Raw genomic sequence first — 23,361 nt, 5'->3', positions numbered from 1 at the left:
TGTTCAAATCTTAAAATGTGCCGCAGCTGTTTCATTGTTAGTACAGTCTTATAACATTTACATTCAACCAAACCCTAAGGTTCCCCTCAACTTTAGAGACAACTAAAAGATCAAATGTAAGACTGTTTTTGTAATCATATAAAACAGCTTGTTTAAAATGTGTATTTGTTACTTTCTTTGCAGTATACAACAGACAACAATAGAATAACAAATAAATTAACACAAAATACAAAATAAGTCATTTACAGACACTTCTGTCAGCAGTCCTCTAATCTACAACTGAGGTGGTTCATTAACACGGGTTACATTTCTGTAGTCATAAATGGTTTAACTGTTGTCCAATATACCACTGATATGTTTTATGACACTCAAGCATGCTCTTAAGCTCTTTATACTGGCAGCTGCCTATAAAGACCAGCAAGAGAGTGCAAGAACATACACTGTAAGCTATTTTTTAAACTGCCGCACTCTGCTGCCAGTCGTGTTTTACACCACTCTGCAGTGGGGGAACCATGTGACGCCCGAAAGGCAAACAAATAATATAAATAAAAAATAAATTGATTTTTTTTTCACTTTCAATTTGGAAAAGGCTGTTGAACAGAATTACATGGACATATTATTGTAGTGGGAGGAAAAAAATTTACATTTACATTTTCAAGTATGGTAAGCGTGGTTATGACAAAGTGACGGCAACACTGTCAGTGCTCTTTTCCATGTCACAGTCTTTGTCCGAGGATGACGCAGAGGCTGGTGTGTCTCTGAGAGGGTTTGGGCCACCGCTAGTCTGCCCTAAACCTTTATTTGGGAGGTCTGCTGTAGGCTCGGCCTCAGGTTCCTGCTGTGGAGCCGTGGCTACAAATAAAACAAAAAACAGCCCAAACTAATTACAACTACCGTAAGAAATGAATGGTGGTTATACAGGCATGCAAATGGAGAGCATAAGAAAATACAGTCTTTGTTTTTGTCAATATGATCCTCAGCATGTTAGTGACGACATGCGCTGTTACCTGACTGAGTGCAAGACTTCATGTGTTCTGGCCAGTGGGCTTGCTGACAGGGGTAATCACAGTAGCTGGTATTCCAGCAGCAGTAGAAGATTGCCTCTTTCCTGCAGTTAGCACACCACTGTTTCTTCTTTGTCTCATCCACTGCCTGCTGCTTCTCCAGCTCCATCTGTTTCTTCACCTCGCTCACCAACCTCTCCCTCTCCTGCTCCAGACTTTGCCGCATCTCTGCCATCGTAAGCTCTACATTGAAGAACACAAGCGTGACCAAACACGGGTAGAACTAATTGTACAGTGTGAGGGGAAAAAAAGACTGCACGGTTACGTTGACTGATAAAGTTCACACCAAGATTGTGCTTCATTTCGGACAACTCTTGCTGATGCAACCACTGTAATTTCTCTATTTCAATCCTCAGTCTTCTTATCTGTAAAAAAAAAAAAAGAAAAAGATAAAGGCATACGAGGATAAGGAAATGAGCTGAATCGTTTTCAGTCTATATGCAACCGAGAGCAACCACCTACCTCTGCTACTGTATTCCCTGAAGGATTTTTTGAAAGGTCGTTGTAGATTTCACTCATTGTACCTTTAATTGCATCCATTATCTGAAAGAAAGAAGACAATTTTATGAGGATGTGTCATTAAAAATGATATACTTTGCCTCTCACCCAGACTAATAACACAAAGGTTGTTCTGTCACTAATATGTAGTTTTAAAGTTACCCAGTGCTAATGTATCTTGTGTATTTTTACTACACCAGCAGTGTTTCCAGTGAAAACATAAAACAAATTGCTTGTCTAAGAAAATATGCACTAACTTTATTTGTGTACTTGGCAATGTCTGCCGCCACATCTGCCGAGGCAGTTGGGATATACAGGTCTGTTGCCACTGGTGAAGGTGCAGCAGCCGTGCCTAAACTCGACGCTGCCATCATGGCAACGGAAGCTGGGCTACTGGAAACCAGCGTGACAGCTGAAGTGGACGTGCTGAGTAGGGTGTCTTTTTGTTGAACAGCTGGAATAAGAAACACTATTATTCACATGGTGAAACATGCAAGTAGAACATTTTCACTGTAGCCATGAAATTGTAGTATTCTAATTCATTTTGCTCTTTAGGTCTGTACGTTGTCTAACCACTCTTACATGAAGGAATCTTGACTTGTATTGAGTCACACAGTTTTAGGTCATACTTAGTTTAGCATACCGTGAAGCTTGTTTTTTACCTTTCACCGCCTGTCTGGTCTGATAGCGTGTGCTTTGTGAAGAGGAGGAGACTGCTGTAGAGCCGTTTGCAGCTGCCTGGGTCTGGGTTAGCACTTGCGTCTGGCCTTGCCTGGGAGATGACGCCTGCATTTGTGTGGTTGCCACAGGTTGCTGGTTTTGCTGCTGACGTTGCACCTTCTGCATGTGCCATTTCTGAGAGGAGGTCTGAAATTTAGCTGTGGGATTCCACACTACAGCCCTCTGTACCACTGGCACTGTCTCTCTAGGCAGCAGAGGGCGCTGTTTCTTCAAAGCCGGTGTGGTCGAGGTGGAAGTGGAAGGGGGGGGTGTTGCAGTGGCACTGGATGCAGACGCGAGGCTGATGGTTGCAGGAGAAGGAGCAGTGAAGGAGACCACAGTGACAGGAATGGCCACAGGGGACTGCATGGAAACACTAGAGGGTGTGGAAGGTGCCGTGCTGTTTTGAGATGGGGGCGTTGACGTTACAGAAGCTTTACCTACAGGAAAAATCATATCTTATTTGCCAATTTTGCCCATACAAAGTTGATAAGGTTTAAACAAAATAAGGACTATAACATGAAGTGTTAGACGATTTCTAGTCAGACACACAGAGAAAGTATAACTGTCACCTTCAACTTTACCAGTAGTTGAATCTTTAACAGTAGCGCTGTCTTTTCTTCTCCTTTTCCTTTCCTTGCCACCTTGCTCCTCTCCAAGATCAATAACCAGTTCCCTCTCTGAGTCAGAGTCCTCCACTGGCACAGTCTGCTTTGTCTCTTGTTTCACCTGAGACTTTTCTCTGGGAACAGGTGATTCTTGAGGTGCTTTGCTTTTCTCTGGGCTCTCTTTTTCTACTTCACTGCTCGTTTTCTCTTTAGTTTGAGCGTCAGACACCGTCACACTGGCTTCGCCAGCTGCTGATTCAGTTGCTACAAGTAAATCAGCTCTACCCTCCTCTTCATTGCTGGGGGAAGGTTGGTCTTTGACATTAGTTTTGGTGGGTTCCTTCTGGGGCTCCTCACTGGGTGCTGTGTCTTGTTCATTCTTGGTCTTCTGCTCCTCATCGCTGCCATACTCACTGTCACTGGAGTCAGATTTATCAGTCTCTTCTGAGTCACTGTGTTCAACACCTTTGTACACATCCACAGAGATCTCACCAATACCTACAAAGCAATGAAAGAGGCTGTCACATCACAATAAACTGTGTCCTGGGACATATCTATGAAGAAGGTCCCAAAATGACAAAAACAAACAAAACCCAATTAATATTTCAATTATGGCACTGGTAACAAATTATCAACACAAAGGAATTACAAAACTGGCCTCAGTAGTATCTCTACTAACCCAACTGAGCCTTGCAACTCTCAATGGTTTTGTCTAAGTTCAGCTGGAAACGGCTCTTGATTTGTCTTTTTGGAGATGTGAGGACAGGTGTGGCTCCTTGTTTCTGCTGAACTGTTTCACTCAGCTCCTTTAGGTCCATATCTGCTTTACTTCGATCTAGAGAATGTGCATATGTACATGAGCAATAAGGAAAGGTTTTATGATTTGACAGTCATAGTGTGTGCAGTAGAAGTGGCTTTTAAAATAGAGGGAGACATTTTTAAACACATTATTGTGTGTTGTAGTTTTTGTTACAAAGACATAAAGGATTCACCTAGATTAAGGTTCAGAATACTTCCTGTCTGTGGTGTCTTCTCCTGCTTGGGGATGCCAGGAGCTTGAGAGGGTAATGATTTGGGGCTGTCCAAGGAACCACCTGCACCACCAGGTCGAGGATGAGCTGGTGAGACTGTCGATAGATATTTGTTTTGAAACAAGGTCTACTGTCTACACAATGCAGATATAAGCAGACAGATATATGCAATGCTTATTACATATATATGTTTTTAAATGATGTTATCACAGTTGCTTTATATCAGCAGATATACTGATTTCATTTTAAAGGTGACTACAGGTTTAGTAGTTGATAAATATATGAATAACCACATCTGCTAGCAACATACTGCTCATAGTTGATACAGGGGAGGACTTGGAGTGGCACTCACACACCTGTGCAGTCCATGGACTCCTCTCCTGTACTGAACTGGCTGTTTGATGCTTTTGTCTGGGACTTGTCGGTTGTTTCTTGTTCCCCATCTGAACCTGTATGAGCAGAGGAGTTGGTGCTCATGGGTGAGCGAGGCATGTCAGTGAGAGGGAGCCGGCGTCCTGCTGCGCTTCCTCCCACCCCAGCCCCAGGTAACAAGGTCCTGGTCAATGCAATTTTAGGCGATGCGGTCATATCAAAACTCAGCTTGATCTTTTCTTGCTTCTCAGGTTTGATGGGACCTGACGAGGGGTTAGAAGGATCCAGGAGCATCTGAAAATTATTGTCCGGCGTGTACGGCGTCCTGAAGGGGGCGTAATTAAACACTCCAAACTTCTTTCTCATATTCTCCACATAGACCTCCATCTCTTGCATGGCACTGTTGAAAATGCTTTTGGTCTTCTTTACAGAAAAAGGAATTTCCTTGGACATGAGGTAACAATTGTTTAAAGGAACCCAGGCCCTGAAAGAAGAAGATCAATAATATGTCTCTCGTTTTAACACAAAGACTGTAATATGCCACCAAGCCCAAGAAACTGAAGAGCAAAGCACTGATACCTGTCGTGCTGCCCAAAGAAGCGAGCATCCACCTGCCCATCTTTGTCCCGCAGAGCTTTAGCAGGCCAGAATGGAAACCCTTTCAGTTTGGCCCACACTAGAGGGTGCGGGTTACTCTGCAGACATACAGTAAAACACTGGAACTACAGAGTTGTACTCTAAAGATTTGTACATTTGAGAAGGTTCTGATAGCATGATCAGCAGAAACTTCAGGTAACTCAGCTTACACAAGGCTCACAGAACCAGTTGTCTCTCTTTTGGCACGCAGATAAATAACACTCAGGGCAAACTTCAATCTCATTCATCTGAAAACAAAATGAAACAAATAAATGTGCATTTAAAGATGGCTAAATTAAGTTTCAGATGTCATAGTGTTACCCATAATGAAAAGTAAAGTAATATTTACCTCATGTTCACAGATTTTTACTATCACCTTAGCTGTAGTTGTAAGTTTGTGGTTGCCTGAAATAAGGACATGCAATTAGGTAAAAACTTTTAAATCTTTTAGTTATACGGTTATTTTATATAAGACAGAATTACTGTTAATTGTCCTCATCTGGAAATGCACTCTAATAACACATTAATATCAGCTAATCTGAGGAAAGTGTAATTATCTGCTATTAACACAGTCATGCATCGTGTGCATTACTATACTCATTATACCATAACTGTAGATAAGTGTAATACAGCTCACACATCGAGGAGCATACCTCCGTTGTATATAATACAATTGTGCAAGATCCATTTTGCATCCGCCAAAAAGGCCTCTGTGCAGCCATACATTTTCTTTTTGACATTCTGTGGTGACAAAAAGAAATGATGTTCAAATGTCAAATGATTCAACTTTTCCACATTTACACTATCCAATCGTCGCGACTGCTCAACGTATTACCTTCTCAAGTGTGCAGAGATCCATAGGATGAAATATATACTCTGCATAATCAGGATGCTGTTCAAGAGACACGGGTTTCTGGAATGGTTCAGTCTAGGATTATGTAAACAGAGAAGAGAGTGAAGCTAAATAAACTCAACTAAACCTTAGCTTTTTTTCAATATTTATTACACCTTAACCTAAATCTTATTTTTCAACACCTGTCCCCTCTGCCACAAACCAACATGCTACCACCATGCTACTACTAAAAGTTCTAAAAGCCGCTTCAAACAGAAGGAGGAATACTAGTGGAGGAAGAAATCATGACGGGGTCTTGTTAGTGGTGTAATTGATTACCCAATTATAAGTCTTTCTCTGCGTGGAAGCTGCATGGGGGGAGCGAGATGACAAGCGGGGATGATCCTGAAAGAGAGTGAGAGGGGCAGCTGTATCCTCACCACCAGCTAGGATATTTACTTTCATGGTTTCCAGCCATGTCAGGTCCATCATTATCAAATGATTGTTAGTTGTGTTATTAGAAATTATTAGCACATGCAAATCAATATTATACCATGCTGGACTGTTTGTGAGGAGGTTGCACCTCAGGATGTGCAGATTATCTGATATGACAGATGGTAGTACAGTTATCGTTTGGCTGCAAAAGGTGTCTAAAAATCACCACTGGTCAGCAAAGAGGAGATGCCAAAATCCCAGTGATATACTGCATGTGAACATACACATGAAAAAGAAATTTGTGCCTTCAAACTTTTTAGCAGCACGAATTTCTGGAAACACAGGGGTAACAGAATACTTACACCTGGTTGTTTCATCTTCTGCAGGGCAAACTTTAGCAGGTAAGACAGCTGATCTATAGTAAGCATCATCATGGCTTTGCTTTGAGTCTCTATACACTCGGCAACTGTTATTTTCTAAAAGACACCAGGAGAAAACAAACACTTTTGTTATATCTGCACTGAGCATACGAAAGCCTGACAACCTATCTTTGTCATCTACAATCCATACTTACTGGTTGGTCTTATTTTATTAAGCCAATATAAGTACAGGATTAACCTACGCTTTACAACACTAATATATTTTTCACATTCCTGAGTGAGTACCTCACACTCCGGACAGAACCAGTCGCCCTCGGGCTCGGCTGGTAGTTTGAGACACTTGGCGTGGTACACCCTGGGGCAGAGCTCACAGCAGAGCACCTGGCCCTCGCGGTGGCACAACCAGCAGTAGAAGTCATTCCTGCCGTCCTGCGGTACAACATCAACAGGGTCTGTGGTGAGTGCTGGCTGCTTCACATAGTAAAAGGGACCATGTCTTAGTTCTGACTGGAATGCAGGCAAAAGAAACACAAAGTTGGGGGAGATCAAAATCAGGCCAGAGATTAGAGAAGCCAAGCAGACATGCAAAGCATTGACAAAAAGCACACAGAAGTTACCATCCAAAACACAGACTGACTCTCTTACACACTGACTGCTGTTTTATGAATCTACCATAAAAGAATTACAAGTCCAGTTATTCTAGGTAATGTAGCTTCATTCCATGATTTCAGTCTGTGTTTTATAACATAAAAGGGGAAAACAGTGTGGACAATCTTGATGGGAATCAAGGTTGAGGGGATAACTAATTATTTACAAAGGACAACATAATGGGCAATGTGATTTACCACCAATCATTTATCTAATGCAATCATATTATCTCTGGGCACTCTGGGGACTTCAATCATGCCTCACTATCTGTCAGTCTCCCTAACTTCTCCCAGTATGTTGACTGCCATACAAGGGACAGCAAAACCCTGGATCTATTGTTTGCCAACACAAAGCAGGCTAACAGTGCATCACCCCTCATCCTGCTTGGCCACTCAGACCACAACCTGGTCCTTCTCCACCCCACTTACACTCCTATGGTGAAGAGGAACTCCCCCACGAAGAAAGTGATAAGGGTGTGGTCTGAGGAACGCACTGAGGCCCTAAGAGACTGTTTTGAATGCACAGACTGGCAGGAACTCTGCAAGCCTCACGGTGAGGACATCGACGCCCTCACCCACTGCATCACGGACTACTTTAATTTCTGTGTTGAGAACACTGTGCCTTACCAAGAAAATACAGTGTTTCTCAAACAATAAACCGTGGGTCTCCCCACAACTGAAGGCCCTGCTGAACAAGAAGAAGAGGGCTTTCTGGTCGGGAGACAAGGAGGGACTTAAGAAAGTCCAAAAGGATCTTAAATACAAGATCCGAGAAGGCAAGGAGTGCTTCAGGAGGAAGACGGAAAACCAACTCCAACAGAAAAACATCAGAGAAGTCTGGAGGAACATGAAACAAATCTCTGGCCACTTCCAGGACAATGGAGGAGCCACAGTGTCTGCTGGCCGGGGGTGGGCTAACAACTTGAATCTGTTTTTAACAGATTTGACAATGGCCCACTTATCACCTCTCCCACCCCCCAGGTTCCATTAACCCTCCTCCAGTTGCCGCCCCCCGGGTGCAATGCCATTGTCACCTGAGCTCTCCTCTCACCACAACCCTGCTTCAACCCTATCCACACATCTACCCACAACAGAGCCAGCCCCACCCTCCATTCCAGCCCAGCCTCACATCTACTTCACAGCTGAGAAATCAGCTCAAGAGGATGAAGGCAAGGAAGGCAGCAGGTCCGGATGGAATCTGCTCCAGACTGCTCAGGGACTGTGCAGACCAGCTCTGTCAGGTGGCCCTGTACATCTTCAACCTGAGCCTGAGCTTGGAGAGGGTTCCTGAACTGTGAAAGACTTCCTGTGTGGTTCCTGTGCCAAAAATCGCACAACCCAGGGAGCCCAACCACTTCAGGCCTGTTGCCTTGACTTCTCATCTGATGAAGACCATGGAAAGGCTCATCCTGCACCACCTTCGGCCACTGGTGGGCTCAGTGATGTTCGCCTACCGTTCTGGAATTGGGGTGGATAACGCTGTCATCTACCTGTTACACCGATCCCTCTCTCACCTAGAGCAGGCGGGGAGCACTGTGAGGATCATGTTTTTTGACTTCTCCAGTGCTTTCAACACCATCCAACCTGCACTACTGAGAGGAAAGCTGGAGGGAGCCGGAGTAGGCAAACAGCTGACTACATGGACCATCGACTACCTTACCAACAGACAACAGTATGTGAGGCTCCATGACTGTGTGTCCGAGGTGGTAATCTGCAGCACGGGGGCACCACAGGGCACGGTTCTCTCACCTTTCCTGTTCAGCCTTTACACTTCAGACTTCTGTTATAATTCGGACGATTGCCATATACAGAAGTTCTCAGATGATACAGCCATCATTGGATGCGTATCAGACGGGAATGATCAGGAATACAGGGGGGTCGTCAGTGACTTTGTTGGCTGGTCTGAGACCAATGTACTCCAAATCAACACCGGCAAGACAAAGGAGATGATCATAGACTTCAGGAGGAAGTCACCCCCTACAACACCGGTGAACATCCAAGGGAAAGACATTGAGATAGTGGACTCTTATAAGTACCTGGGTGTTCACCTCAACAATAAACTGGACTGGACTACAAATACAGACGTCCTGTATAAGAAGGGTCAGAGTCGACTCCACCTGCTGAGGAGACTGAGGTCCTTCGGAGTCTGCAGGACTCTGTTAAGGACATTCTATGACACTGTGGTAGCATCTGCCCTTTCCTATGCAGTGGCCTGCTGGGGGAGTGGATGCACGGACAGGGACAGGAACAGGATTGACAAACTGGTGCGGAGGTCTAGCTCCGTGCTGGGATGTCTCCTGGAGTCTGTAGAGGTGGTTGGCGAGAGGAGGATGTTAGTAAAGCTGACATCCATCATGAACAACCCACATCACCCACTGCATGAGTATGTGAGTGGGTTGAGCAGCTCCTTTAGTCAGAGATTGAAACACCCTCACTGCAGGAAGGAGCGCTTTCGCAGATCATTCATCCCAACAGCAGTTAGACTCTATAACTCCTCAATCACGATGTCATAAGTCACTGGACACTGTGAACATCCACGGTCACCACTTCATGCATAATGGACCTTCCATGTGTATGGACATGTGCAGGTATATATGTATACATATGTATATTTAGTGTGTACATGTGTGTGTGTACATGTCTATAAATAGGAATAGTAGTGGTACAATAGTTATGTCAAGCTATATAGTTTATGTCTTCCATATTTCCAACCATATCCATAATCACATACTGTGTATGCTGCCATTGTATATAGTGTATTATCTTACTTTTTTTCACTGATTGTACTTATTTGTATTTTTGTATTTCCTTCTGATATCTGTACCTGAGCTGAGGTGACACAAAAACTTCCCCGTTGTGGGATCAATAAAGTCTTATCTTATCTTATCTTATCTTATCTTAATGTAAATTTGTGATTTGCTTTGAGCAGAAAGCAAGCAAAGCGTTCACATGGCAATGCAAGCTAAATCATAAGCCACAAGTAATCATGTAATTATTATAGTACAGATTGTAGGGAATTTTACTGAAATACTGGCAACTATAAAAGCATTTGTTAAAATTACAGCTGCACAGACTTCATTTTCACATAATACTCAGGCATTAACAGTATTAATCAGGTCAAAACTAACAGACAAACATAAAAAATATTGGACATGGCCTCTAAATCTTATATAAGCCCTATCAGAAACTTCCCAACGATACAATACATCACAAAAGAATTATCTTGTGCTATTAAAATTGTGTAACTTATTGAAGTCTGAGTTGACTTAAACTTCATGAATACTGTAGCCTGATTTGTCCATGCCTTTCACATTCAGAAGGGACAATATCCACTGCTCTTTGCAGTAAATAAATCTGGCATCTTGAATACACCTTTTGGCAAAATCACCAGTGATTGGTAATGATACAATATCTATATAGGCTAGTGCAGGATATTTAATCCCATATATTGAAAAGCAAAAATTCAAAAGAGTGAAGTGCTGATATTTTCTAGTAACATGTGATTCTCTCCTAAATATTTTGGATCATCTATTATTACAAATTTGAACAAAACCCCCTAAAACCCTTTTACATTATCAGTGCCACTAGATAAGAAACAAAATATTTTTGTAATTATCTGTGAAAAATGAGCCTTTAATTAAGATAATACATAAGAGCAAAATATATTTTCTTTTAACTATATAAATGTATCTTTAAAAAGTTTGGACTGTTGATATTTTTTATCAATTTTACTTAGGGCTGCACGATTAATCGTTAGAAAATCGCGATCTCGATTCATACTTATGTGCGATCTCATTTCCAAATGGCAACGATTTAAAAAAAAAAAAAAAAAAGACGACGATTGTACCGCATTTTGATCCGGGACGTACTCTGCATGAAAACAAGCGCTCACTTTTCCTGCTCAACATATGACAAGGGCGGAGCCTTATACCACGTGATACAGAAGCTGTGCCGTGTGAAGCTAAAATTGGCAGGGAAAAAACAACGGAGAGCACGACAGGGATGACGAGAAAGTGACAGGAGAAAATCCGTTCCGGTCAACCACCCAAACATCAATAACGGGAACCTTATACAGCGCTTCCCTAGACCCGTCGAACTCTCGCAGGCACAAAGAAATTACGGAGGCTATCACTTATCACCTGACCAAAGATATGGCTCCCATCAACACTGTGCAAAACGAGGGATTTAGGAAAATGATCAACACCCTAGACAAACGCTACACAGTGCCGTCCCGCAACTATTTTTCTATTGTTGCACTACCTGCTCTATACACGCAGCGTCGAGCAACGGTGGAGACGGAATTTCAAGCAGTACAACATTTTGCGGCAACAACAAAACGTGAGACATTTGTTGTTTTTATGTTTATTTATTGTTTTTATGTTCAGTCTCAACTGTTACGAAGTTGATGTGCAGTTAATAAGTGCAATAAATATTTATACTGGAAAAGAAAATCGTGAGAGAATCGTGATCTCAATTCTAAGCCAAAAAATCGTGATTCTCATTTTATGCAAAATCGTGCAGCCATAAAATATGATCAACTAGTTGTTGCTGTGTTATTATTATAAATATAGTTTATTTATATAAAAAAAAAAAAATCCTCAGCTGTGAACTGACTGGTACCTGGTCTTTGCTGCTGCTAACAGCACCTGGTTTCTTCTTCTTTTTCACTGGGCACGGTGAGGTCTCAGCAGAGGAGTGACCGTTGGATGACTGAGAAGGACTGGGCATCTTTCTTTTTGGTGCCACCCTTTCTGTTGAACCAGCCTCTGAAACTGCAGACAATAATCAGAGATCAAACAGACATATTGATTCTAAAAGCAGGAAAAAGTATCAGAAATGACAACCATCTTTTCTTGAACTCACACAACTGAGTGGCGCCACTAAAATAGCTTCTTTCAGATGTAATCTTACTTGCAAGGGGTTGCCACAGGTGAACTGTGAGTTAGCTCGTCTAATTCATAGTAATAAACCAAACCAAAATCACTTTACACATAAAAAGTTTAGAAACGCTGCAGGTGGAGAAAGAGAGCCTTACCATCTGAATACCTTGCATACTTTATTTTTACCTTTGGACCGTGTTGAGATCTCCATTTCTTCTGTTACAGCCTGTTCTTCTGTTTTTCCCTCTTCTTCTTCTTCCAAACTGAAAATAACATTGCCACAGGTATTCAAATGTGTAGTGCAGTCAAATGTAACAGTCAGCTGAAAATGTGTCATATTGTTATTTTTCTAAATGTTTCGGAAAAGGGGAAAAGACACCGCATGGTGTATGAGGAACGTTACTTTCTTAGTGTAATTACGATTGAACCAAATTGCACGTAAGAAAAAGGACCAGAATTAATAAAGCTCACTGCTGAATACAAAATAACCTCTCTTATTAATGACTTCCAGTTGTGAGGTTCATTAGTAGGTATGCAAGTGGTCAGGTTTTCTTAACCTTATTCTATAACTTTCTGGATCACCTCCTATCATGTGAAGAAAAGTTCTTTTAGAGAAAAAATGACAACAGGTTTCTGGTGAGAGTTGGGTCACATAGGCGAGAAGAAGTGTCTCAGTATTTCAAGAAAGGAGCTGAGCTAAAGTATTGCAGGTTTCAAAGACTTGATGTGAATGATATCCAGCAGTAAGTCTATGTCATGTCAAGAAATAATTCCTTTGATTTTCAAAGGTAAAAAAGGTGAGATTGACTTTAAAAGACAGAGTAAGCAAAACTTCAACAGCACAACACTACAAAACCTGAAAACAAATGCTCCACTGGTAATAGTCCTAACAATTTATGTGAATGTTTTGCAGCTAGAAGACTCAAAATGAGAGAGCAAACCAATATACCAGCAGCTCAGAACAAAGGCCACATCTTGATCTCAAGGAAAGTTAAAATTAACCAATACTGAGACAACATGAGTACAATGTGTGCTGCCATTCTCCATTTATTAGTATTAGACACTTTTCTCTACTGACCTAATAAATAGTAAATATGAAAACACAGGAAAGAAATGTCTGCGTTTTCTGACATCCAACAAGTTAACAGCATGTAAATAGTCTAAACAAAAAGTCATATTCATTAATCGAGCCAATACCAGCCAGCGCATCGTAGTGGAAAGCACAATCACATCCACAGTTCTGTTGGAGAAAAAGAACATTCAAATGCAATCCAAAATGTGCTCTCAAACCAACAGGTTTTTTCTCATCTGAGTCACCTTGGTTTACAGGTGCTCTGTTGTCGTTTCTTTTGTTATTACGGTTTTCTCTGACGCCACAGCAGATGCAGTGGCCTCTGTGCTCAGATGAACCAGGTTTTTTCCATATTTATTTCCCTTACACTTCACAAAAACACCTTTTAAATGTATTGTTTTCATCCATCTAGAATACTGCTTCCATTTCGATTATCTTGTTCCCCAACCCCCACACCCTTCAACCTCCTCAATCCCTACAGTAAGATGAAATGACATCCAGAAATACAGCACATCTACAGACAAAAATAAGAGTGCAGTGAAACTGCTTTACTGGCCTCCTCATCCAGCCTTTCTGGACAGCCTTAGACAGTTTACCCCTGCACCATCATGTCCTGTCCAGGCCAGGAAATACAACAACACACAAAGGGAAAGAGAGACAGGAGGGAACTCACTGCTGTCTATCCTGACAAAATCCCTTTATAAATCAGAGACCACAGCACGTTCAGTTCAGCACATTGTAACCCTGTAACCTTCTGACACATCCCCTTCCACACCCACCACTGCCATAACAATCATGCCTCAATGTAGGAAATGAACGGCATACCTTTTTTCCTTACTCACATACAGATTCTTCAGCCTATTCTTTAATCTTTATCTTTATCAATTGAGGACGTTGGGGGATGAGGGAAAAGATGGGTCCAGGTTTCCCAGAAGGCCTTCTCTCCCTGCTGCTCTCTCCTGCAATTGACAATCTTTAACCTCGGCTGCGAGCTGCCGATTGGCTCAAGCACCACACGGAGGTGCCTGATTGGGTGCTCAGCTCGGTGTGCCACACAGGCTCTCTTCTCCCCGCTCTCCTCAACCACAATGCTGCAATGCAGAGAGGACTGATCCTCGCTGTCACAAAAACAGTCGTGAAAACCAAGTCCCTCACTGCCTTAAAACTCCATCCAGTCATACTCTGGCTCTGTTCCTTTTATCAGACATGTAAGATGCAGCCCTACGGGCTTGACAAGGAGGGGATCAGATTCCTTCTCTCTGTGCTCTCAGCCAGTATATGTGTATGGCGTCCATTTTGAAGACTCTCTCTCTCTCTCTCTCTTTTTTCCTCACGCTCTCTCTCTTTGGCCAATGTGCACACTGCACACATAGCACGTACACACAGCACCAGTCAGATCTGCTGCACAGGACCACATGCAGCTTATGATGTGCCCCGGCATGCTGATATATAGCAAGGGCCCTAAAGGTGGACACAAAGATGAGGCTGAAAAATGTCACAGGCCTTTTACACACTATGGACTGCATAGCCTCCTTCCTCCATCTACTGTCAGCCTGAAAATCTGAGCACACAGTGTGACGTAAGCTGACCGTTAAAGCAGAGGTATTCATTTTTTTAAGCCAAATATATTTATTTCCTTACATCAAGTACCTCAAAGACATGGATACAAATAGCATACACAATTCAAACACAGTTCTCATAAAACATAAATACAGACTACGAGATAAAACAGATACACAATTAAACGTTTGACACTAGGAAACCGTTCTTGGATACTCCTGGTAAAAAAGGAAAGCGTGATGAGCGAGGCACAGAAGTCACTAAGAATTACTAAGCAAATGACCAGTTTTCTGTGGGAAAACCATACCTTAAAACATGTTATATCTATTTAAACATGCGAGGACGGACTCTGTAAAGGCACAAACCAAACTAAAAAGGCTGTATGTGTAGGTGTGAGTGTATCTGTACAAATCCTGAAAAAAAGCGTAGTGGAATTGGGGGGGATTAAACACATTACCAGACACCATTCACAGCAAACTGAGTGTTGACTTTGTTGTTTCAGTCCTTACAAATCGTTCCTGAACCCTGGTCAAGCACATTTATAAACACCATATTATATCCAGGCCATAACCCCACTGGTTACATTTGACTTGCTCTGTCCATTATAATCATTGTCAATAATATTACATGGTATATAAATAATGTTGCTAAACCGACAGAAAAATGACACAATCATTGACTGAATTTAAAATGTGTATCTTCTCCATGCACACAAAACACCAACACCATTATGCATAAACAGAATTCAATCTAACCTGGTCGACTTCAAAAAGGCTGCAAAAGCTTCTCTGGATGAGATGAGGTTTCTGTGCAGAGCCTTTTGAGAGGAAGTCCTTCCCTTCTTTCCTTCTGTCTTACATACAAATACTCAGTGTGCTTGGAGCAGAGGGACAGAAAGGGGAAGCTCTCTAAAATGGCTGACACTCAGCAGCAGAGAACAACACTGGGAGGCAGTGCACACCATTAAGCTCAGGCAGTTTTTCCAAGCTCGTGATAAATAAGCAGCTACAGCATATTTACTCAATAAATAATTTGTATTTTTATAATAATGATGATCAGCTCACAGGCTTTTTAACAGCATGTTTGTTTGTTTTTTGGGGGAGGTTGCATTCCCCTTTCTGGGGTGAACTGGGTTCCGGATGAAAATACAGTTTTATCATTTACAGTCTGTTCTTCCCTGCCGTGTTAGTCTGGCAAACAATTAACAAGAGTACCCTGCTGCCTTGCTCTCATTCTTGTTCGAGGTCTAAATTAAACTTGCTGTGCTGTCAGTTTACCATCTGTTAATTCCTCTGGGATCTCCTCTCTGAACTGCTCTCCCATCCTGCCTGGTTTCTCTCACTGGGCCTGTCAAAGGCCAGGGACAGTCACAGAACGTCACTTCTCTTTTGAACTTTACAAAAGGAAGCAGGTTTTCTTAGTCAGACCATACAATGACCTTGGATGTGACCTATGGCCCTCTACTATGCATATTCACAGAGCCAACCAGCTAGCAGAGGCTGTCTGTTATACTATACCATGCATTGCTCTCCTTCCAGGCTCCACTCCTGTGCTGTGAGTGACAAATATGCTTCCCCTCCCCCATTCTGTCAGACAAACCTATATTATTACTCAGGCACAGATCTGGTGCCTCATAGACAAAGTAGTATATGTGGAAAAAGATGAAAATAAGGCTTACCTCTGTGGATGCATGGCTAAATACTCTGTGTGATATGTCAATGCTTATTAAAACATGGAGGACAGCCCTGTCAGCCCTCACCCTGCTCAGAGCACAGCCACGGCTCTCCAAGCTGTCCGACTCAACTGTTCAGATAAAAGCTACGCTAGGACTGGCTCCATGTGCTGTCAGCATATAAGGCAGCTGCTGATTGGCTGGTGTATTTCCTGGCTGCTTGTCTTTTGTTTAGCACAGGCAAGCTGAAACGCAGTACTCAGAGCTAGCAGGAATCTCTAGGCCCAGATCAAAATAATCAGCCACTGACAACCCACACATAACAAGAAGCCTGCAGACAACTTGCTATAAAGGAGCTCTTCAGTACAGCTACGAACAGCAGTCAGCAGTCACATGCATAATAAACAGGCCCGTGTGGTGTTAGAAAGGAATTTGTCTCACAAGTTTCCACCCTCAAAGTAAGCTGACATCATGGGAAAGATAAAGAAACTGCTATGTAAATAAAAGCCAGTGGGTAGGCAGACACGACATGAAATGCACTCTGTGTGTTTGACCTGTAAAGGTTCAGTCTGAACACCAAATTACAGTCATGTGTTTCAGTCATACCTGGGCCTTTGAACTGCTGTTGTTTGTTGTTAACAATGTGGTTGCAGTGGTTCAGTTTCTGTTATCACTTTCAACCATGCAGTATAATTCAATAAGAGTATAAGAATCTGTATGTTACTTTATATTTCATTGTAAAGGGTTCACACGTGTTTCTTTTTTACATTAAGCTTTATTTTCACTTCTAGCATTAAGTGAAACCTATAAAGCAAAAATTTAAAGTTGCCTAATTTTGACCAATTTTCTGTATAACCTTTTTTCAGTCTTTCCTGTCACTGAGGAGCGATTTTGAACCACTCTTCTTTATAATCCTGCATAAGTTCATTGAGGTTTGCGAGTATTTCTTTATGCACAGCTCTCTTAGGCCCTGGCACAGTGTTTCAGTCAGGCTGATGTCTGGTTGAACCACAAGAACACCTCAATTCTTTTCTTTTTCAGGCATTCTGTTGTGGATTTGTGTGTTTAGGATCATTGTTCAGCTGCATGATGCAGTTTCATGAAAGCTTTCACTATGGCAAAGCAAGCTCAAATAATTACCCCTCCACGACCATGCTTGACAGTTGGTATGGGGGTGTTTGTGCTGATATCCTGTGTTTGGTTTTGGTCAAACATCTCCACTTTGATCTCATCTGTTCAAAGGACATTGTTCCAGAGGTCTTGTAATTTACTCTGATGCTGCTTTGCAAAGCTAAGCGGCCCTGTAAATGTTCTTTTTGAGTGAAGAGGTTTTCTCCTGGCAACTCTTCCAAATAAGCCATACTTGTCGTTTTCTATTTTCTTTCTCTAATTGTAGTGTTATGAAAATTTGACGTTATAAACATTTAACATGCTAACTGTAAAGCTACCCTACATGTCTGTAGTCCAAATTGTAGCTCCTGGCTTTTTTGCAGTTTCTCTGAGCATTGTATAGGCTGACCTTGGGGTGAGCTTGCTGGGAAGATTGGCAGCTGTCTTTAATGTTTTCCACTGTTGAATAATCTGTCTCACTGTAGAATGACTGACTTCATGTTGTTCGGAAATGGAAATGAGGAGCAGCAATTACTTCTCTAAGATCACTGCTGATGTCTTTCTTCCTTAGCACTGTGTTAACACACACCTGAATGCCCCAGACCAGCAAACTGCAAAAAAAAAACCAACTTTCACAGAGGTAGTCACACCTCATCAGTTAATCAAGTCCATTTGATTAGCAGTATGTGACGGCTACTTATCCTCTTAATTCCTATAGAAAGAGCAAGGGAGTACCTCTTCCTGTGAAAACTACGTGTTTGTCTCTTTGAAAATAAATAAAATGCAGTGCGATGGACCACAGAGGTATTATCTGAAATTTACACCCTTAACTTTCTCATTCATGAAAACACTTTACTCTTTATAACTGAGTCATTAATATTCTTCAAACAAAGAGCCCACGGAGCTGGCTTGTTTAGCAAAGATATATAGACTCATAGCTCAGTGCTCACTGCCAAAATAAAATTGGCATTGGTGACGCAAAGCCATCTACAGAACAATAAACTGCAGATAATAAACTACCCACCGCTCCTGTTTTCTATTCTAAATTCCAGGCATACATCTTGGCATGGAGTAATATGCTAAAGAAAGGAAAGCTCATTATTGTTCCTCTGTGAGGAAATGATTATTCAAAAAAGCCAGAGTGCAATTACTGTTGTATATTTCTGAAAACGTAAAAGGTTTGTCTTTTGAGCACCACCTGGCTCATTTCCTCAGACGTTTGTGGCCTCTCTTCTACAGGAAGTAAGACAACACTGACCTCTAGTGGTAAAACGTTATCACAGCATGCCACTCAGTAGCCCATAAATTCACTGGACGTCAAAAATTAACAAATTTATCTGAATTAATCTTCTAGTCCAAATGATAGCTTTTTTCTGTTGATTCAGACACATATGCTGCCAAATGAAGGAAATGAATGTTAGATGGTGCACGGTGTATAATAATGGCAATGATATTGTAGTTGTTATTTATTACCTTCGCGAGATGAACTCGGAAAATAACGATGTAAACTTACTGAAAAAAGTTAAACATTGCCAGAAGAGCGTGCTAAAGACTCTGGGGGTCAAAAGAAGAAAAACAAGGAAAAAAAACTGCCCAAATTCTTCTCTTCGTCTGTATCTCAAATCACTAAATACCCCTTAAACCAGTAACTGCTAGCTAGAAAAGTACCGGGTGTATGTAATCTATGATACATGATTAAATAGGAAGTTGACATAGAAACCTGTAAAATAAACTATGACTACACATATAACTGTGTAGAATCAGACTTTAGAGGTCCTTCTGCGAAACTGTCTCAACATATAATAAAGGTTTTAGGTATGATAATGAGAAAATTGAAAATTAAGACTCCTTTCGTGTATGTAGCCTGTTGGTTGCTACCTACCAAACGTTTCTAATTCATGTTAATAAAAAACTGTGTGTCGGGTATATGAAGAAAAATAAATATCATGTTTCCTAATATCAAATGATAAGGGAACTGTTCCCACGACACCTCTCTAGCCAAATAAAAACAGCTCAATGATTAGCTTGATAGTTAGCTATAGTTGTTACCGCATAACTCATTTCCAACCATTTTATGGTCGGAAAAGAAGTCGGAAAAGTCTGACATATAAACTTTAATATACTTGTGCCATACTTGTCTATTCAAGCCGTACGGTTAGGTGTCCACACTGTAGACTCCGCCCTGTGACCTTCGTATTTGAGTGGAGCTGGAGAGCTAGTAACTAGCCTGGCAGGCCCCAAGATGGCGCCCTAGTTAGATTTTTCCGGTGCTCCTGATTTAGATTTATTTTCCTCTCTCAGCACATCAGTTCTGCGGGTAAAATAAATCTCCCTGTCACTGCGCATGTTTTGTTTTGTTTTACCAGGTTCATTTCTTGTTTTTCAGGAAGACATTTACGTGAATTGCCCTTCTAATAATTTTGCTTTACCCACTGCTTACCCAAAGAAGTGATTAGCCTACCTCAGAAAAATTCCTGACAATGCCCGGGTGACTTAAATATATTTAATTTTATTAATATCTTATTCATGTGTCTAAATGTAGATGTTTTCACGTTTAACTGATAATTTGATTTGTCTAATGGCTGAAATGCAGCAAACCAAAAGTAAAGTCTCTTTTTTCCCCTGCATCTTTGCACTAAAAATCACACTACAGCTTTAATAAACGGTATAACTTAAAATCGTTCTTTCAAACACAGAAACGTGGAATGTGCAGTGATCGTGTTTTTGTCCTTTGTGGTCATACGCAGTGTTGAGAATGGGGGGATGGGAATGGGTGCGGGGCAAAGAAAGGCATGTGGTTAGCTGTTTGCAGGTAAACCGGTCTGAATACATTAATGATTGTGGGGCTATCTCCTGTCCTTTCAAACTGCTATCTCCTGTCCTTTCAAAGTGGTAAGGGGAGGGGGAGGGGATAAAGTGTCTTGTACTGGGGGCAGCGGTCAGTTTTCCATGTTTAGTGGGGGAAGGGGTACAGACAGAGGGCCACTGGGCCCCTCTTTGGCTCTTCATGGAATGCAACTGAGGCTCTCTATAGGCCAACAAACAAACCAAAAGAAACGAACAACAAAAAGGCACTTTTTTTCTCTCCATGAAAAGCACTCATGGGTGTGGTTCAATCCATAAGTCTTTATATGCTCATGTTACAATGATACTTTATTCATCCCAGGGGGGACATTAAAATGTTGCAGACACTCAATTAAAATATAAATATGTAACAAATAAAATGTAAACTCTCTATATTATAGTATATAGTATATATAAAAATATACTGTACATGTGTACAAGATAAACAAGATATTACTTGTGAAAAAAGTCCTGGAGACATGAGCAGGAGTTGTAAAGTCTGACAGACAGGAATGACTTCCTGTGGCACTCTGTGGTGCATCATGGGTCAAAATGGCCTCATGATCATGTATGACACCCCTCAGGCAATACTTACCGTCTTCACAGCAAATAGATAAATCAGAGTGCAGGGGTGGCTGCAAGTGCTGCAGCAGTTTGTGTCATCTAAGCAATTAGCTGTAAAGATAATATGTGACCAGCCTTTCACTTTTTTTTTGTTACATCCAAAAGTAAAGTGTTCCGACAGGAAAGATCAAGTAAGGATCTAACTGCATATTTAATACTTTTGCTTGTTCGCTCCCCTCGCCCTCATCCTGCTGTTTTCTCTCCATCTTTTACCCACGCCCCTTCTTAACTTGTAAAAATTCTGAACTGGTGTGCCGGAGAGAACACTGAGGAGATTATTTATTTAATTTTTTATCATCTGTGGTACAGCTTAAGGGCCACAGAGATTCCATGGTTATTTTAAAAAAAAAATGACAGTATGCCATTAGTCTGTGTGATACCAGGCTGTACATGCTATCGATATGACTGACAGTCACTTTGCAACTGATATAACTACAAGATACTAGATGTGTGCTGCAATGAATGGTGTTAGATAAGATTTCACAGTACATAGTATATAAAAACTCAGATTAATATTTACAGTTAGTTAGTTGATGTTTATAATTCAGGCCCTATTGCATGCAATTATGCTGAATTTTACTGACATTGTATTATTAGTAATATATAATTCCTAACTTAAATAAATTCAAAATGGCTATCAGTGTTATGTTGATTAATTAAGAGGAATAAGAAATGAGCAACATTAAAAACGGATACTCTATAGATATGGAGGGCTAAGTAGTTTGTATGAAGCTGCTTTATGCCATTAACACTACATGTAGTGTATAATTGAAAATTTACATCCACTAATAATATCTGTGTCTGCTGCTCATATTACCTAAGGGTATTAAAGGAACGTGTAGTTCATTTTCAGGACGCGCCAAACACTTTGATGCGACCTATAAATGGGGAAAACTACATTACCCAGAAGTCCAGTCGACCTGCTACAAGCTGGCTCCCTCCGATCTGGGAGTGCTTCCCATTTAAACAAACACGGTCTTGCCGAAGATGGCGGAGAGTTTCTAGAGGCGTAAAACAAACTGGTGTACTCAATGAAAGCGTCGAAGCCGGTGAGTTTTCTGCAGTTGGTTTATGATTCAGTTATACGCAAGTTTTGAACACTGGCTCTGGTGTTTGTTTGAAAGCACACGGCCGTTACAGAGGCAGTTGGTGTAGCTTCGCTTTCCGAGCAGGCTGTGCTTTTTTACGCTACCGTGATAAAACGAACCACCTTACCAGTGTCTGTTTATGGGATATTTGCTGTAATATTATTAGCTCCTAACCTATAAGTTGTATCACAATGAACGTCGAGCTTGGCTTGATAACTATCCATTCTTGTTGGTTTTTGTATTTTTTGGCGTTTCCTTTATCCACTAGCTACAAAGTTTACGAGACCAAGGCTCTGATTCGCTGGGGTGCAATACCCTAGCTGTTAACACTCAGCTCTGCTCACGAGTGAACTCTTTTGTGTTTGGAAACGTTTACGTGAAGTTTGTGCCGCTGTTAGCATGTGTTCATTGTCAACACACACAGCTGAATTGCTTTGGGGACTATATTTTCTACCTGACAGCCCGCCTTGCTTTACAGTTTCGGTTCATATGCTGCTGGAGTCGTCTGTGTTCACAGCTAATGTGTGACGGTACACCGCGGAAGTTTTCATTAGTGGGGAAATCTAAATAACAATATTGAATGACCTTCTGGACTAGTGACTAGCTTCCACGGTGAATGTGGTGGAGATTAGCACTCTTAATTACGGTGTATCTACTTGGGTTTTGTTAAACAGAACTCCCTCCTTATACTTTGACATAGAGACTTGGAGCATCTAAGTAACACCCATTAAAAAAAAACAGTGTAGGAAAAATGACAAAATGTTTTTTCATTTTAAAATGGGACGGGTTTTCTCTAAGTGGTTGTTACATTAGTAAAGTTGGCCAGCTGCAGGGTCGTGGGCAACCACGCAGTATTTTCCAGTAGCCTACACTATGCTGCTCGCTTGCTGCTTGCAACCCAACTTGAACTGACTGGCTCAGCGTGGCTGCTCTGAACAATCCCCAGCATGTGGTATTTATTTGCATGACTGTAGCGAAATAGCGCTCGCGTGTTTGTAGTGGTTGGTATAACTGGGACTATCTCTCTACGTGATTAAATGTTGGCGTTCACTGCTGGTAAATCACATGTAGGTGCATACGTGAGCGTGAGAGACAGACGGACTGGTTGTGGAGGCAGATGGATGTGTTTCAGTGCAGAGGATGATAAACACTCGCAGGGTTCCGGTTTGGGTTCGCCTCCCTGTGCTTGTGCTTGACAAGGTGTATGCTGAGCACTCGGGTTTTTTTTGTTTGGTTTTTTTTTGTTTTTTAAGGTTGTAAGAGGAAATTCTTGGAGAGCGTGCTCAAG

General features: G+C 41.6%; 2 protein-coding genes across 13 annotated transcripts in view; one reads left to right on the top strand and one right to left on the bottom strand.

Annotated features, from left to right (window-relative positions):
• Nucleotides 1-148: 148 nt before the first annotated feature.
• On the bottom strand, nt 149-22,008 carry zmynd8 (zinc finger, MYND-type containing 8). 12 transcript variants are annotated; one of them, XM_076883784.1, is made up of 22 exons: nt 16,414-16,515; nt 15,491-15,611; nt 12,290-12,366; nt 11,844-11,995; nt 6,862-7,083; nt 6,559-6,672; nt 6,101-6,166; nt 5,765-5,857; nt 5,583-5,670; nt 5,279-5,334; nt 5,100-5,177; nt 4,873-4,988; nt 4,278-4,777; nt 3,883-4,017; nt 3,570-3,725; nt 2,855-3,388; nt 2,225-2,722; nt 1,820-2,016; nt 1,527-1,607; nt 1,351-1,429; nt 1,008-1,247; nt 149-852 (listed from the first exon to the last, which is right to left on the bottom strand). In XM_076883784.1, exons 3-22 carry the CDS (start codon nt 12,312-12,314, stop codon nt 674-676), a joined length of 3,609 nt encoding a protein of 1,202 aa, XP_076739899.1. In that variant the 5' UTR covers nt 12,315-12,366; nt 15,491-15,611; nt 16,414-16,515; the 3' UTR covers nt 149-673. The 12 variants fall into 12 exon arrangements, with proteins under 12 accessions (XP_076739899.1, XP_076739898.1, XP_012780352.2 ...); XM_076883783.1 differs by having other exon boundaries at nt 15,491-16,321; nt 16,414-16,504; XM_012924898.4 differs by lacking the exons at nt 15,491-15,611; nt 16,414-16,515 and adding an exon at nt 21,889-22,008.
• The window catches only part of ncoa3 (nuclear receptor coactivator 3), a 35,513-nt gene continuing 34,057 nt past the window's right edge, over nt 21,906-23,361 (top strand). The window contains exon 1 of the mRNA XM_004571872.5: nt 21,906-22,034. The gene's annotated coding sequence lies outside the window, so the exon portion shown is untranslated. The remainder of the gene's footprint in view (nt 22,035-23,361) is intronic.

The sequence above is a fragment of the Maylandia zebra genome, linkage group LG5 (genome assembly GCF_041146795.1).
Source record: "Maylandia zebra isolate NMK-2024a linkage group LG5, Mzebra_GT3a, whole genome shotgun sequence".
Classification (NCBI taxonomy): domain Eukaryota; kingdom Metazoa; phylum Chordata; class Actinopteri; order Cichliformes; family Cichlidae; genus Maylandia; species Maylandia zebra.
This window is presented reverse-complemented; position numbering and strand designations above follow the sequence as displayed.

What these genes read in the sequence shown, in the direction of transcription:
- zmynd8 (XM_012924894.4), bottom strand. An exon ending in TAAAAATCTGTGAACATGAG is followed by an intron (nt 5,178 to 5,278) that starts GTAAATATTACT and finishes TTTTGTTTTCAG; the next exon opens with ATGAATGAGATTGAAGTTTG. An exon ending in CAGGGAATACAGTAGCAGAG is followed by an intron (nt 1,430 to 1,526) that starts GTAGGTGGTTGC and finishes TTTTTTTTACAG; the next exon opens with ATAAGAAGACTGAGGATTGA.